General features: G+C 50.7%; 1 protein-coding gene across 3 annotated transcripts; it reads right to left on the reverse strand.

The window, feature by feature from the left end:
• Positions 1 to 1,984: 1,984 nt before the first annotated feature.
• On the reverse strand, positions 1,985 to 14,453 carry Serpina1 (serpin family A member 1). 3 transcript variants are annotated; one of them, XM_051196533.1, is made up of 5 exons: positions 14,260 to 14,453; positions 5,529 to 6,163; positions 3,908 to 4,178; positions 2,586 to 2,733; positions 1,985 to 2,258 (listed from the first exon to the last, which is right to left on the reverse strand). In XM_051196533.1, exons 2-5 carry the CDS (start codon positions 6,157 to 6,159, stop codon positions 2,070 to 2,072), a joined length of 1,239 nt encoding a protein of 412 aa, XP_051052490.1. In that variant the 5' UTR covers positions 6,160 to 6,163; positions 14,260 to 14,453; the 3' UTR covers positions 1,985 to 2,069. The 3 variants fall into 3 exon arrangements, with proteins under 3 accessions (XP_051052490.1, XP_051052488.1, XP_051052491.1); XM_051196531.1 differs by lacking the exon at positions 14,260 to 14,453 and adding an exon at positions 12,672 to 12,744; XM_051196534.1 differs by lacking the exon at positions 14,260 to 14,453 and adding an exon at positions 12,316 to 12,453.
• Positions 14,454 to 14,680: the final 227 nt, after the last annotated feature.

Genomic DNA, 14,680 nt, shown 5'->3' on the forward strand with positions numbered 1-14,680 from the left:
GTGCTTAATTATTTTGTTACTTTGTTGTGTGGTTAGTTATTTTTGTTACTTTGTTGTGTGGTTAGTTATTTTGTTACTTTGTTGTATAGTTAGTTATTTTGTTACTTTGTTGTGTGGTTAGTTATTTTGTTACTTTGTTGTATAGTTATTTGCTTTGAACTGAAATGTTCTTTTCTGGAAGGAGAAGGAAGGGGAAAGGACAGAGGGGGAGGACAGAGGAGGAGGGAGGGGGACAGAGGAGGAAGAAGGGAAGAAAGAGAAGAGAAGAGGGAGAAGGGAGGAGAGAGGAGGGAGGACAGAGGAGGGAAGGGAAGTTCCTACATGACAGGAAGTAGAGAACAAGACTCAGGAAGCATATAAAAGTTATGAGGAGATTTATAAGCTCCCCCAACTACAAGTCCTTCTCTGACCATAAGGAAGCAGTAAGCAATAGCTGGGGAAAGGAATCTCGTCTGTGGAGTTGCCTGCAAGCTGTACAGGGAGCTCCCAAGATGCAGCTGTCACGAGTTGTCACTCGTGCTGGGGATGGGCTTTTCGGTGATGCGCTGCCCTCAGTCATCTATGCTCTGAAAGTTATCCCAATAAACTCAGTGCTTCACTAAGCTGAACTTGGGTGCAGTGACATCATTAGTACCCTGTCTGGGGTGAGTAGATGCTTGTTCATATGTGCTCAGGAAGACATGTAACAGTCTTCATCAACAATCTCCTCCAACCATTCATGGGAAATTCCAGGTGAGATGGAGGGGCAGTCATGGTGAGGTAACATGGTAGAATGAGAGGAGCATGTGACCCTTCTTGATGAGCATGTGACCCTTATTGATGGAAGCTAGAGATGCTGAAGCTAACAGCCTGGTCCTGAGCTGGCAGCTCTGGAAGCCTGACAGGTTTGCCATGGGGTGTAGTTCTACTGGCAGTGGGAGGGACTCCAGCCAGGGGTCTAGGACAGAGGTTGAGAAGTCAGTAGAGGACAAGGGCACCTGGTGGACCCTGGGTCTTTTAGCATGAACCGCATGGTCCCCCCTGGGTTTCCAGAGATGGCATATATGTTTTTTTAGAAGAAATGGTTACAGGCCCAGAATCTGTGGTCTCAGTCATGGTTCTCTGCCCACAACCTATTTGCATGGATGGAGGGGACTCCAAGATGCACTGTGACCTCAAACCCACAACAAAGCAGGGAGGTAGGAGAAAGAGAAGGGGAGGAGTGGGGAGGAGGACATGAGGAATCAGGAAGAATGAGTCGGGGAAGAACAGAGGAGAACAAGAAAAGAGATACTGGAATAGAGGGAGCCAGTATAGGGTTAAAGAGGAATCTGGCACTAGGGAAATGTCCAGAGATCCACAAGAATGACCTTAACTAAGAATCTAAGCAATAGTGGAAAGGCTACCTTAAATGCCCTTCCCTGATAATGAGATTGATGACTACTGCATAGGCCATGCTAGAGCCTTCATCCAGTAGCGGATGTAAACAGAAGCAGACACCCACAGCTAAACATGGAGCTGAACTCCTGGAATCCGGTTGTAGAGAGGGAGGGGGGATGACAAAGGGGACACAGAGACAACTGGACCTGGACAAGTGGGAGCTCACAGACTCCAGTCATAAAACCGGGGAACCAACATTGGATAGAACCAAGCCTTCTGAATGTGGGTGTCAGTTAAGGAGGCCTGGGCAGTCTATGACTGTGGAACCAGTATTTATCCCTAGCGCAGGAATGGACTTTGGGAGCCCATTCCCTATGGAGGCTACTGTCTTGGCCTAGATACATGTGGGGGTCTAGGCCCTCCCCCAAATGAATTGACAGACTTTGATGATCCCTCTTGGAAGGCTTCACCCTCCCTGGGAAGTGGATGGGGGTGGGATGGAGGTGTCCATGGGAGGCAGGGGAAGATAGGAGAGAGTGGGAACTGAGATTGATATGTAAAATAAGATTGTTTCTAAATAAAAAAAATTACAAAGAAAAAAAGAGAGGCACAGAAACCACAGAGCTGAAGATTTGCAGAAGCATCAGGCATGTGTTTAATGCCACTGGGGAGGGGCCCAATCTGGAAAAGATGGCATCTGAGAATAGTGACTAATGTGTGGGATCCACCACTTTTCCCACAAAGAGGGGGCTCTGAGTCTGTCTATCATATATTATGGCAATGAAAGGGCTGTCAAAGTTCACATCAGGGGGCACAGACATGGGGATGGCTTCCAAAATGGTGGCCCCTGCAGCTTCTGTCCCTCTCTCATCGAGGGTCAGCACGGCCTTATGCACAGCCTGTGGAGAGAGAAGCAAAGCTGGTCAGAGGCGGTGTGCCTGTCAGTCCTGGCTGGAGCAAGATCTCATGTGGGACTCATCCAGGAAGGGAATGTGCCTCCCTCCATGTCCCCATGCTCCTCCCCAAGTCCCCCTTCCACGGAGATTGCCTGAGGCCTCTCCTTGCCTCTCCATCTTTGCCTGCCCTGGTCCCTCTCTCCTCCATTCTCCCTTCCTGATTCCATCTCTCATGGCCTTGGGTGCAGCGTCACAAGGAGAGGACCTTGTGCTGAGCTACCCCATAGCCTATGCTGCTCTACAGACACCGCCACACTCAGGTAACATCACCTTGCCAAGCTTCAGGGGAACATCCTCTGTGATCCCAGAAAGGTCGGCCCCATTGTTGAAAACCTGGGTGATACCCAGTGGGTTCAGGGCTGTCTTCAAGTCATAGGTCCCAGAGATGGACAGTTTGGGGAAGTGTATATTGGCTGACCTGGTGGCGGGGAAGAGTTAAGATTAAAGGCGTTTCATGGGACTGCTGGGCTCTGCTGAGACCCACCCTGTTGTGGAACTGTTTCTGGCTGGTTCTCCCACTGAACATGTCGCTACCCACAGCAGGATGAGAAAGCATTTTTGATGTGTTTTTCTTTGGCACAGTCCCCATCTTGCCTATGATAATGAGATCAATCAGATTGATTCCCGGAAGCCCCTAAAGTGAGTGCCACCTCCTCTGAGAAGCCCTTGAGGCAGATTCAGGGTATTCACATGGAACCATGTCTTACCAATGCCCTGTGGTGTTCGGTCAATCCCTCCTCTCAAGCCACAGATAGCCCTTGAATCCTTCTCAGGGAAGCTAGGGCCAGGTCAGCAAAGTGACATTCCCCTACCTTCCCAGGGCTGAAGGCTCAGCTGTCAGTTTCCACAGGGCAACAGGAGGTCCCAATAGAGTCTTGCTGGCCTTCAGGATCTGTCACCTATTCTGGTCCCAGCCTTGTGTGGCTCTTTGCACTTTTATGGGTGTTGAGCCAAAGCAGAGGCCAGGATGGGCTAGAGGGAAGCCACCTCTGGCCACACCTAACCTCAATCCTGCCAGAAGCTCCATGTGGTTCACAGGGTTCCTCCTCCAACAGGCAGCAGAACCTGGGCTCAGAGCAGGTCCTCTGACCTGTGGAGAAAACTCTAGAACTGCTGGGAACTGGAGCCCCGCGGAGGAGTGACAAGAACAGAGCCTCCTTCTGACCTGCCTGCAGTTCTGTATTGTTGGTCCTTTGCAGTTCAGGGCTGTCTGTGCAGGCTCTCCTGCATTCTATAAACTTCCCACCCCAATCTCTACCATCAGCTATGGCCAGGGTTTGAGACCAGTCTTGGTTCTTAGTTCAGCCATAATGTACGGTAGTACCACTGATGTTGCAGCCCTGGGCTCTGGGTTAGAAAATGCTATGTCCCCTGGGGATGCAAGTCCCTCCAAAGCAGGGCCTGGGCTCTCTCATCAGGAGCACTGTGCCCCCCTAGACTCTACCTGGCACCATCTGAGCTCAAGTCCTATTTTAGTTCAAGGTTATGCACTTAAACTGTGGCCCTGGGATAAAGTCCACCCTTTGCCAGCACTTTGTGACCTCTGGGTCAGGACTGGACACTCCGGCGAAGGTCTCTGTCTGGGGAGTCACCTTGTGTGCCTGTCCTCCAGGAACTTGCAAATGATTTCTTTGGTGAGAGTTTGCTCTAGATGCTGCATCTTGCCGTCATCTGGCAGGATGAAGATGGCAGTGGCATTGCCCAGGTAATCCATCAGCAACACCCAGCTGGACAGAGTACTGCAATAATGCACGTCAAACATGCCCAGGCGGTTCATCATGGGCACCTTCACCGTGGTGGACTTGTCCACGTGGAAGTCAGCCTCCTGCGTGTTCTCTGCATCAAAGGGCTTCTTCCACTTGCCTGCAGAGGAAGGGGGAATGGGACGAGAGCTCAGCCAATGAGGTGCTGAACCTGGACCTTGGCTTTTTGTAGAAGATCACTCCTAGGCTTCCAGACTGCCCAGGGACTTTGGTGAGGGTAAATTGGGACTAGAGGACTCACACTTTATGGATCACAGAAGCTTACAGATACCAACCCTGTTGTCTAGAAAGCATTTTAAATAAATGTCATATGCTTATTGAAAGGTGACCCAGGGTTATAAATGGGTATCTTGACAGCAATTCTATTTGCTAGCTTCCTATCAGGGTGGCATGATCATTGGTAACTGTGAGTTCAGTTACCACTCCGGACAAACATTTTGGGCACCCCCAAGTCCCTTTCTACATCTGTGGGTTCAGTGTAGATGGCCATTTGTGTTGTAAGAACACCACCATTGAGTTCACTGGGGAGGGTAAAGGTATCAGGGACCCATCACCATGGTCATTAGAGTGGGCAAAGCTCTCTGGGATCCACCATCAAGGCCAGCAGAAGGATCAGGGCATCAGGAGCCATAACCCCTTCTTATTATTGGATAGGAAGAGGTGGGGGGGGGGATGGCATCTGCCCTTGTCACAGAAGAGCTAGACTTGAGCTATGCTGGCCATGGCCTGATATTCTGTTCCATAAGACTCTGCCTAGAGGCAAGCAAGCAATGAAGGGCAGAGAAGCTCCTGGTTTTGACTCCCAGACCCTTCTCAGATGGTTTCTCTGGGGTACAGGTGCTTAGCATAGAATTCTGACCTAACCACTTCCAGGCAGGAGGCTGAGGCTAGGGTCAAGGAGAGCTGACCCAAGTGCTTGTATCCAGACAGTCCCTGTGTACACTGTGTTCACTAATTCCTTCATCACCTTCCAGCAGTGAGCTAGCTTTGTACCTGGTCATATGGACAGCCATACCCCAAACACAAAAAAGGGCTTGTCCAACACCAAGACTAACAGACACCAGTGGCAAAATTTAAGCCCATGTTTCCAGAGTTCATCCTGGTGTGCAACCGAAGAGTTGCTCACATACGCTTCATGGGACAGTGCTCCACACCACCCGATACACTTGGTCCTGAGGTTGGGGAAGGACCGCACGTTCTGAGACTCCTTTGTATCAATCTTCAGTGAGCATGAGGACAAAAAAACCACTGATCAGTCCTTCAAAGAGGCCAGTGGATTTGATTGTTGACAATTCCCAAACTAACTGATGATTTAAAACATGACAGAGTTTACCCATTGGAGAGTAAGGGTTGTGATGAGTCAGAGTGACAGCCCAGAGTAAGAGCTCAGAAACGGGTACTTGAGAGTATGTATGGGTGTCTCCAGCTCGAGCTGGTTATGTCATCTTACCTTTAAAGAAAATGTAATTCACCAGGGCGAGAACTGTGTCTTTGTCAATGTCCTTCACTAAATCAACTATCTTTCCTTGGGTTCCCTTCTCCACAAAACCATTGATCACTTTTTTGGCCTCTTCTGAGTCTGTGAATTTGACAGAGACGGCTTCTGCGTGGTAATGGTTCTTGACCTCTTCCAGGAACTTCTCCACCAGTTTCAGATTGTTTTGGATGAACAGGCCATTGCCCATGGTTAGCTGAAGCTCATTGTCTGGCCGGTTGAGGGTCTGGAGGAGGTGATGGAAGCCTTTGTGGATCTCAGCCTCGGCTGTTTGTGTAAGGTTGAACTCCAGGCCTTCTAGAATCTGGGTGTGAGTGATGCCTTTGGTGCCCAGGGAGAGCATAGCGAAGGCTGTGGCGATGCTCACAGGAGAGAAGAAGATGTTGGTCGTATTAGACTGATGGGCCAGCTCCCGGTACAGACTGAAGGCAAAGTCTGCCAGATTTGGAGCCATCTTATGGCAGGCTTGGTGATCCTGATCCTGCTTGGAGGCATCTGTCTCCTGGGCATCCTCGGCCAGGAAGCTGGGGACCAGGCAGCATAGCCCTACCAGCAGCAGGATCCCCCTTGAGATGGAGGAGGCCATTTTCCTGCAAGACACAGAGATGAACACTGCAAGGGAGTCAAGGCTGTGGTGACTCCCATCAGCTACCAAGTGGCACAACCCAAAAGCAAACCACAACCTATATACGGCTGCTGCATGCCCAGCCTAGATCAAACACTTGTTTCAAATTGCTATAATTGAAGAGAAACTGTTAAAAAGAAAATTAGAGGCAGATCTGTGGATAAAGCACTTGTTACGCAAGTGTGAGAATAGGAGTTTAGATGTCGGGAAGCCACAGGAAATGTGGGCATAGTAGCCACCTGCAATCCCAGCGAGGGTGTGTGTGTGTGTGTGTGTGTGTGTGTGTGTGTGTGTGTGTGTGTGTGTGTGTGTGTTAGGGTCAGGCAGAGATGGGATCCTTGAGCCAAGATGGCTGGCTTGCTAACCAGAATCTCTGAGCTCTTGGATCAGCAAGAGACACTGCCTCAAAAAATAAAGTGGAGAGTGGTTGAGGACCCCCCCTCCTGACATCAATGTGAGTCCCCTGTATGCACATGCACACGTTTTCACATACATGCTCACATCCCACACACAGGCATGTGGGAAAACAAAGTTAGGGAACACGATCAGATGATTGGACATTCTCCATCTGCCCAGTGCTGTCCTGAGCTCTTCCATGTATGAACTCCCAGGGTCCTGTGGGGGAGAAGATGACTCCCCTTCATTTCCCTGGTAAGGGAGATGTTAAGACACGCATTAAAAGTCGACAAACAACTAATAACACAGCAGATCTAAGTCACACACAAGGAGTGGTTTGTTTCCTGAACAGTGCTCTAATCAGTTCAAGTTCCACCTGCGATGGCCTTGAACCACAAGCCCCAGCCCCATTTTACAAGGAAGAAACCAAAGCACAGGGCGAGAAATGGAATTGTCAGTAATTACAAGGGCAACGGGGGTGATTTGGACTAACAGTCACTTGAAGCTGGAAAAATCCATAGAGGATCTCCAGAATCCAGGTGTGACTGTCACCTCTGGGCCCCAGAGAGACCTTGTTGAAGGTGTGGTGGCTGTCACAAGAAAAGAGATGAATGCTGGTGGCCAGGAATCTGGGCACACAGGGAAGACTAAGGCTGTGAAGGAACAACCCAGGTGTGCTGGAGAGACGGCTCCAGGTAAGAGCCCTTGGTGCTCTAGCAGAGGACCTGGGTTTGATTCCGAGGACCTACATAGCAGATTACAACACCTCTAACCAGTTCCAGGGCGTCTGGTGCCATCTTCTGGCCTTCTCAGGCACTAGGCACACACACAGTGTACTTATATACATGCAGGCAGAACACGCACACACATAAGATAAAAATAAATCTATAGAGCGGGAGGAAGACACATGGCTGTCCCTACTCAGACCCCACAAGGAACATCAGTCCCTGGTAGCTCTCCCTGAAAGAGGGACTGTTACCATTCTGCTCTGTGACTCTAGCCTCAGGCTGTGTTGGCCTCCCCTCTAGCGGCCCATCTACCATCTTGCCACCACTTCTGGAAGAGCAGAAGTTACTGGCTCTGCTTTAATTATGGGAGAGGGTATGTGTGTGATGGCCTGAGATACCCACACCTGATAGCCCTGCATTCTAACCCAGGCTCTGTCGCTCAACAGCTGTGTGATCCTTGTTTTGCCTCGGGTACAAAGTGGGGCTGGGAGAACTCAGTGCACTCAGTGTCAGCATCAGACCTTCCACAGAAGAGCTTTTAAAGGGCAGTCTTGGGGACAGGAGGGTGGCAGGTGTTGCAAACTCAAATACTGGAGAAACAGGCATGGTGTGTGTGTGTGTGTGTGTGTGTGTGTGTGTGTGTGTGTGTGTGTGTGTTGCATGGCTGAAGTGAAGCAAAAGGGAGGGACAAGGCCTGGGCAGATTCTGCCTGGAGAAGGTTGAAGTTGAGGTCCCACCCTGAGTCCCAGCCCCCCCTCCCCCGTTCCACAGAATTCCCCCTACTCTGACATGCTGCAACTCTCTGGTCCACAACCCCATGCTCTCCTTACAGACTGGGAAACTGAGGTTGCGACTACAACGAATGTTCATAGTTTGCTATTGGTTCAATAATGAAAACACCTTTAATTTTTTTTTTTTTTTGAGATAATCTCATCTGTTCCGGGATAGCCTCAAACTATGTAGCTGAGGATGACCCTGAATACCTGATCCCTTTTAAACCTCTTGAGTGCTGGGGTGACAGGTGTGTACTATCATGATGTGATGGGGGTTGCACTTCTGTGTATATGTTTCTCTTATTGGTTGATGAATAAAACACTGTGACCAATAGAGGCAGGGAGACAGGTGGGACTAGGAGATGAGGAGAATTCTGGGAAGTGTAGGCAGACAGCAGATGCCATGTAAGACCAGGAAGGTAGGACATGCTGGACCCTTCTCTGGTAAGATAAGACCACGGCAAATACTTAGATTAATAGAAATGGATTGATAACTAAGATAGAGCTAGCCAATAAAAGACCCTAGCCACCGGCCAACAATTTTATAATTAGTATAGCATCTGAGTATTCATTTGGGGATCAAGGCTCTGGGGCTATCTGGGACAAAAAAAAACCTCTCATAACAATGATCTCTTTATGTAATTCTGGGCTTCTTGTATGTTAAGTGAACATTCTATAATCCCTAGATCCATAGTTAAAATTATCATCTTAATACAATAAAAGACACTCTCAAATCTGCAAATCCGGGTAAAGTTGAAGACAGGAAACACTGGGTTTTGTCTCCCTCAGCCTGTGAAAAGGATCTTTGCAACTATATGACAAAACAAAGCTCAGTGTCTCTCTGCCCACCATGGTATCTTCTGCTCTTCAGTGCTAAGTCTGAAGAGATGACATCATGTTGCATAGTACATGTGGATGTTTTCTTAAGTCCGTGTGTTAAGGCTGAGAAGTTGTAAATCTAGTTCTGTATATTTCCATCTCTCATGTCTCCGTTACTTCCTGTTTGGATTGTGATGAACCCTGTGGAAATTTCCTACCTTCACCAAGAGGCTGCCCCTTAACAGGGTGGGGACAAAGCACACCAAGTGACCTCAGGCCAGAGGCTGTGGCTTCAAGTCTTGGCATGTCCATCAATATTCACAGGACATCCAACAGCATTTCGAGAGAGTACATCCCAGACAGGCAGTCTTGGGTGTATGAAGTGGGGCTGGGGAGAGCTAAGAGGATTATAACACAAAAAAATAAAAGAACCAGAGGCCGATATCGGGGTTCAAACTTCAAGCTGAAGGTCAGAGAAGCAAAGGAGCCGGCCACCATCTCATTTCTACCTCAGCTCAGACCAAAGGGGCGATCCTCAAACTGCTCCCGACTTCACTGCTCCTCAGGTTCAGACTGATACGCTCTCCTCAGTGTGGCTAAAGACTCCTGAAACTTCAGTGTCTCCCTATCCTCAGTGGGGCTGGAGAATGAATGCCAGCTCTGAGACCCTGTTCCTGTCTTATATACCTCCCTGATGCTGAGATCAAAGGCGTGTGATCCCACAGAGGACATGCCCTGTGCACAGATGCTGCACTCTGTATGTGAGTATGTTTGTGCAGGGGCTGGTACATGTGTGTGCACATATATGCAGAGGTCAGAAGTCCTCCGAAGGTGTGGTTCCTCAGGTATCAACCAACTTTTCTTATGAAACAGTGTCCCATTGGCCCGGAGTCTGATAATTCAGCTAGGCGGGCTGGCTAGCAAGCCAGAGGTCTGCCTGTGTCGTCTGTGGGATTGCAAGCACATGTCTCACACCTGGCATTGTTACTTGGGTTCTAGGAATCAAACTCAGGTCCCATGCCTGTGTGGCAAGTATTATACACACTGGGCCATTTCCTCATCCCAGGCATTGGACTCTGGCTCCCAGGGTCTCTGTCTAGGGGTGGTGAGAGGGGGTGCTCTCCTATTTGGGGGGCCGCTGAGCTTTAAAGGGGCAAGGCTAGCATGTGGGAGGAGAGATACCCAGCTGGGTGTGCACCCTCCCTTCCATCTTCTCCATGTCCCATTGCCTCTCTGATGTCCTCCTTTGATGGTGAGCGGGGCGAGGCCTGGGAAGAGCCTGATGCTGACTGACCCAGCAATGAGTTTAGGGTTCACACTGGGGATTATCAGGGTCAAATAGTTGAGAAGTAACTTAAGTGGGGGAGGCTTATTCTGGTTTGAGGGCATATGGCACTTCATGGTGGGAAGGCATGCAGGTAGCAACAGCCACAGTGGCTGCTGGTTCCCATCTCAGAGGGTTAGGAAACAGCAGAGGAGAGCCAGCGCTCAGCGCACTTTCTCCTTTCCACTCCATTTGGGACGCCCACCCACACGATGGACCACCCACGTCCATCTCACTTAATCCTCTCCCAGAAAGGCCTTTGGAGCCTCCCTGCTGCCCTAGGCAATCAGGATGACAATGGATATTAACTGTCACAGGCCTGACTCTGATCTCACGTGTCAGTTTGCATCTCAGCCTAAACCTTCAAACCTCAGGGTCCTGAGCCCTGCTTTCACCCTGCCCTGTAAGAGGTGACCTCCTATGTCCCCCAAGTCAACTGGAGAGGAGGAAGACGCTTAAGGTCTGGTGATATAGGGTCACAGAAGCCAAAAGCTGGAGGTCACTCAGGGTGAGATTCTGAGGTCAGAGACTGGTGGGTGTGGCCTTTGGGAGGCAAGAAAGGGTGATCTCCCCCCCTCCCCATGCTTTATTCTATACCATTTCCAGCTAGGAGCAGAAAATGAATGACCCAGAGAAACAACTCTGGCAGGCCACAACATGTGGGAGCCCAGCTGCACCACTTACTGCCAGTGGCCTTAAGCAAATGACCTCATCTCTCTAAGCCTCAGTTCCTGTTATGCACTGAGGAGAGAAGAGCCCTTTGAAGAGAGGGGTGTGGCAGGACAAAGTTGGCTCAGAGAGCACCCACAGGCTCTACAGTCTCCCGAGCCCTCCATCTGTACACGGGAGATTATCCTAAGATCTACTTAGCAGCCAGAGCCCCCATGACCAGAGAAAGGCTCCTGCTAGGCAGTGCCTCCCCTGAGTCAGGTACCCGCCCATCACCTCCCTGTACCCTGCCTGTTAGCAGCCATGCACTATGCAAATGGGAACATGAACTCCAGTCCTTATGACTATGCTCACCAAATGCGTCTTACACCTGTCACATCTAACCTTCTCTCAATGCTTAGTATTAGGTCCATTTTATGGGGAGAGAAACTGAGGTCCAAACAGGCTAACCCACATCCTAAAGCCCACGGAGCCAGATGCGAAAAGAGTGTTTAACCGTAAGAACGGTTTAGTTCTGGGTTTGAGCCCTTCTCTACTTTCAAGCCAGAAGACTTGAAATAGACATCAGAGGTGGCTTGACTAAATGACAAAAATAATTGGCACCAAAATGACAGGTCGGAGGCCCAATTGTTATTCTGTGTGATCTCATACCAGTTGCTTAGCCTCTCAGAGCATCAGTTAACCAGAAGATGCTAAAGCGATTTGTTCAGATAACCCGTGTGTAGAGACATGTACAAAGTGCCCCGAAGCACCCCTTATTACCCTGCTCTGGCTGTTTCAGTGGAATCATGGGAATCTGATTCCCACCTTGCCCTTGCCCATGTCAGTCTCCAAAACACCATGGCGATAAAACAAACCTCTCCCACCCTCCATAGATTAAGGCTGGCTGGTGGGGGGGTTTGGGGAGGTAGGGGGGTGAAGTTCTTCTGTCCAGTCAAACGGAATTATCAGCTATTCATAGCTACTATCAGATGCCTGGAGGCTAGCCCAGAGGGGAGATGTCTCAGTCAGCAAGGTCAGGAGTATGGAGTCTGGAGCAGCCGTCCCAGTTTGAACACTGGTCTGTGTATGACGGGGCAAATTATTTCCCTCTCTGTTCCCCATTTCCTTGTCTGTAAAATGGGGATAAGCACAATAGCCTCCTCTGAGGGGAACTGTGGAGCTGAAACCACACACACACACACACACACACACACACACACACACACACACACACACAGAGAGAGAGAGAGAGAGAGAGAGAGAGAGAGAGAGAGAGAGAGAGAGAGAGAGAACTCATAGGCTGCTACTATGCCCGGGACAGTCAGCTACCCTGAGGCCTGCAAGCTGAGTAACCAGACTATTAATCTTGGGTGCAGCTGGAGAGGCAGCTTGCGAGCCATAGCTCCCTCTGTCCTTCTGGCCTTACCTTGCTTATCTGCTGAAAGGGAAGGTCCACAGCCCACGATACAGGAGCGGGAGGGGCTAGAAAAGGCCACACAGGAAAGGCTGGAGAAGGGCAGGCGCTGCCCGCTTGGAAATGGCTGTGGCTGCACTTTGGCCCCTCCACGTCTTAGTCTCCTATCACCTGAAGGTACTAGCTAGGTACTGGGCAGCTAGGGACCTTAGGGATTGCTGTTCCCATGGCAACAGGAGGCCTAGGCATCACGGGTGTGATTAACTTTATCTTCCTCCTATTGCCCTGGTCCCAGATCTGCTGCCTGCCTGGGAAGTGCAGGGACCCAGGGGCCCATCCAAGATCTCCCCAGGGAAACATATACTCACAACTTGCCTGTCCCAGAGTTGAGTGGTGACGGAGGCTGGGGAGACAGAGCTGTATTCTAGCCTGTATTTAAACAGTGCGTGCCGAGGGGCCATGGGGGAGTCTGCTAGTGAATATTAACCAAGGTGAACACCGTTATCAGAGGAGCAAACAGAGAGGAACTAAGTCCATCAACTGGGCACTGAGCTGCCACCCACACTGTCCGGGACAGAGCTCAACCCCCTGTTCCCAAAACAAAGGAGCCAGGGCAACCCTCATAAGCACAGTTCCCAGCAACACCCGGTGGCCTGGGTCACACAGCCCTGGGGAAGGCACACATGGCTAGCCTTGCACTCTCTTGGGCAATGCTTGGGTTGCCCCTATGCAAACAAAATCAGTGTTTACCAAGCCATCTGCCTGCAAATGCTGGGAACTGAAGATTCACTGTCTCCAGGGATCGGTACACTCTACAGCACTTGACAGATGGAGAAACAGGCCCAGAGCAGAGACGCTGCTCCTTCTCAGTGTGGGTATAAGAGTCTTATTTCCTTTGCAGGTAACATGGAACGTGACTGATTGGACACATTCATGACAGGCTGGAGCACAGTACCCAGGGGACAGGCTAGGGGACAGAGAGTAGGTCTGTAGGGAAGAGCTATGCTGCTGCCCCAGACAAACTGATTCACCTTTCTGAACCAGAGACACTGGCCCCTGTAGGAAAGCAGATTGGATGCCAGCCAATCGGGTATCAGCATGGTTGCCAGGGGAACATGAAGTACCCTGGGTAAAGACTGCACACAGCAAACTCTTTGAGTCTAAGGAGTCCTTTCCAGCCTTCCCATCCCCCACCCTGCCCCTCCCCTGAGCAATGCCTGTTTCCACACTTCTAGATGGGGACTATCGATTGGTCACACTTCCATCATCTGTCATCCACTAGTTCCCTTACCCTCCACCTAAGGGCTCCACAGGACCTGTGGTGCCCGATGAGTTCCGACCTCAAGCCATCAGACAGACAAGTCTTTTCACCTCCTGTATCCTCATCTCTAAGATGGGGGCTCTGACTGCTGCGAAAATAATATGTAGTAGATCAAGGCGAAGCTCGGAGCCCAGTGCTCAAGGCACCCAGCTGGCTCTTTCAGATGAAGTCCCTGCCAGTGGGTGACCTTGGTGTCACTGGATGGGGGTGAAGGTATAGGGTGGGGTGGGATGGGGTGGATTGCATCTACCCCTGTAGATCTGAGGAGTGCGAGGCCATGCCTCCCTCATAGGAAACAGATCGCTCTCCCCCACCCTCTCCCTCCCCCACCCCAACACCCGCCTTCCTGTCCTTGTGTGTGTGTGTGTGTGGGGGGGTTATCTATTCTATATCCACACAGCTTTTGGATAATCAGACTGTGGTTGAGGTGTGACTCCACCTACACCCCAGGGCATGTCTTCCCTTCTCTGGGCCTCAGTTTCCCCATCTGTACGATACCCACTCTCGAGGCCCAGCCACCCCTCCCATCTGTTACACTAGGTGGTCTGCAACAAGTGCAGGTCTCTCTACTCCTCTCCTCAAACTCACCCCAGGCCAGGCAGTAGCCTGCAGGCAGGTGGGAGGTCCCAGCCTACCTGAGAATCCTGGCCAGGCTCCTGGTAGCCACGCCTCCTGGTACCTCGGGTGGCTGCTGTTTCCCACTCTTTCCAGAATCAGATCCTCGACCCTCAAGGCTGTGTCAGGAAGCTGGTGTCTGTCCACCAGGGAGAAGAGCAGCTTTGGGTGGCAGCCCTAGGTCCGGGAGAGGCGGGAGCTGGGGCAGGAAGGGGCCTCGCCCTGTGCCAGGAGCACATCAGACCAGCCCTTCCTGACCCAAGCAGTACTGGGTGCCACCTACTGTACCGGCTGTGTCCACACACTATGACCCAGCATGGGCTCATCCGCACTGCCTTGTAAAAGGACTGGTCACCTCTGTAAGAGGAACAGTGGCTCTGGCTCAGAGGATCGCAGCAGAGCTTAGCCCCAGCATCTTGCCAGCAAGAGGGCCATGTCCAG

The sequence above is a fragment of the Phodopus roborovskii genome, unplaced genomic scaffold (assembly GCF_943737965.1).
Source record: "Phodopus roborovskii unplaced genomic scaffold, PHOROB, whole genome shotgun sequence".
Lineage (NCBI taxonomy): Eukaryota > Metazoa > Chordata > Mammalia > Rodentia > Cricetidae > Phodopus > Phodopus roborovskii.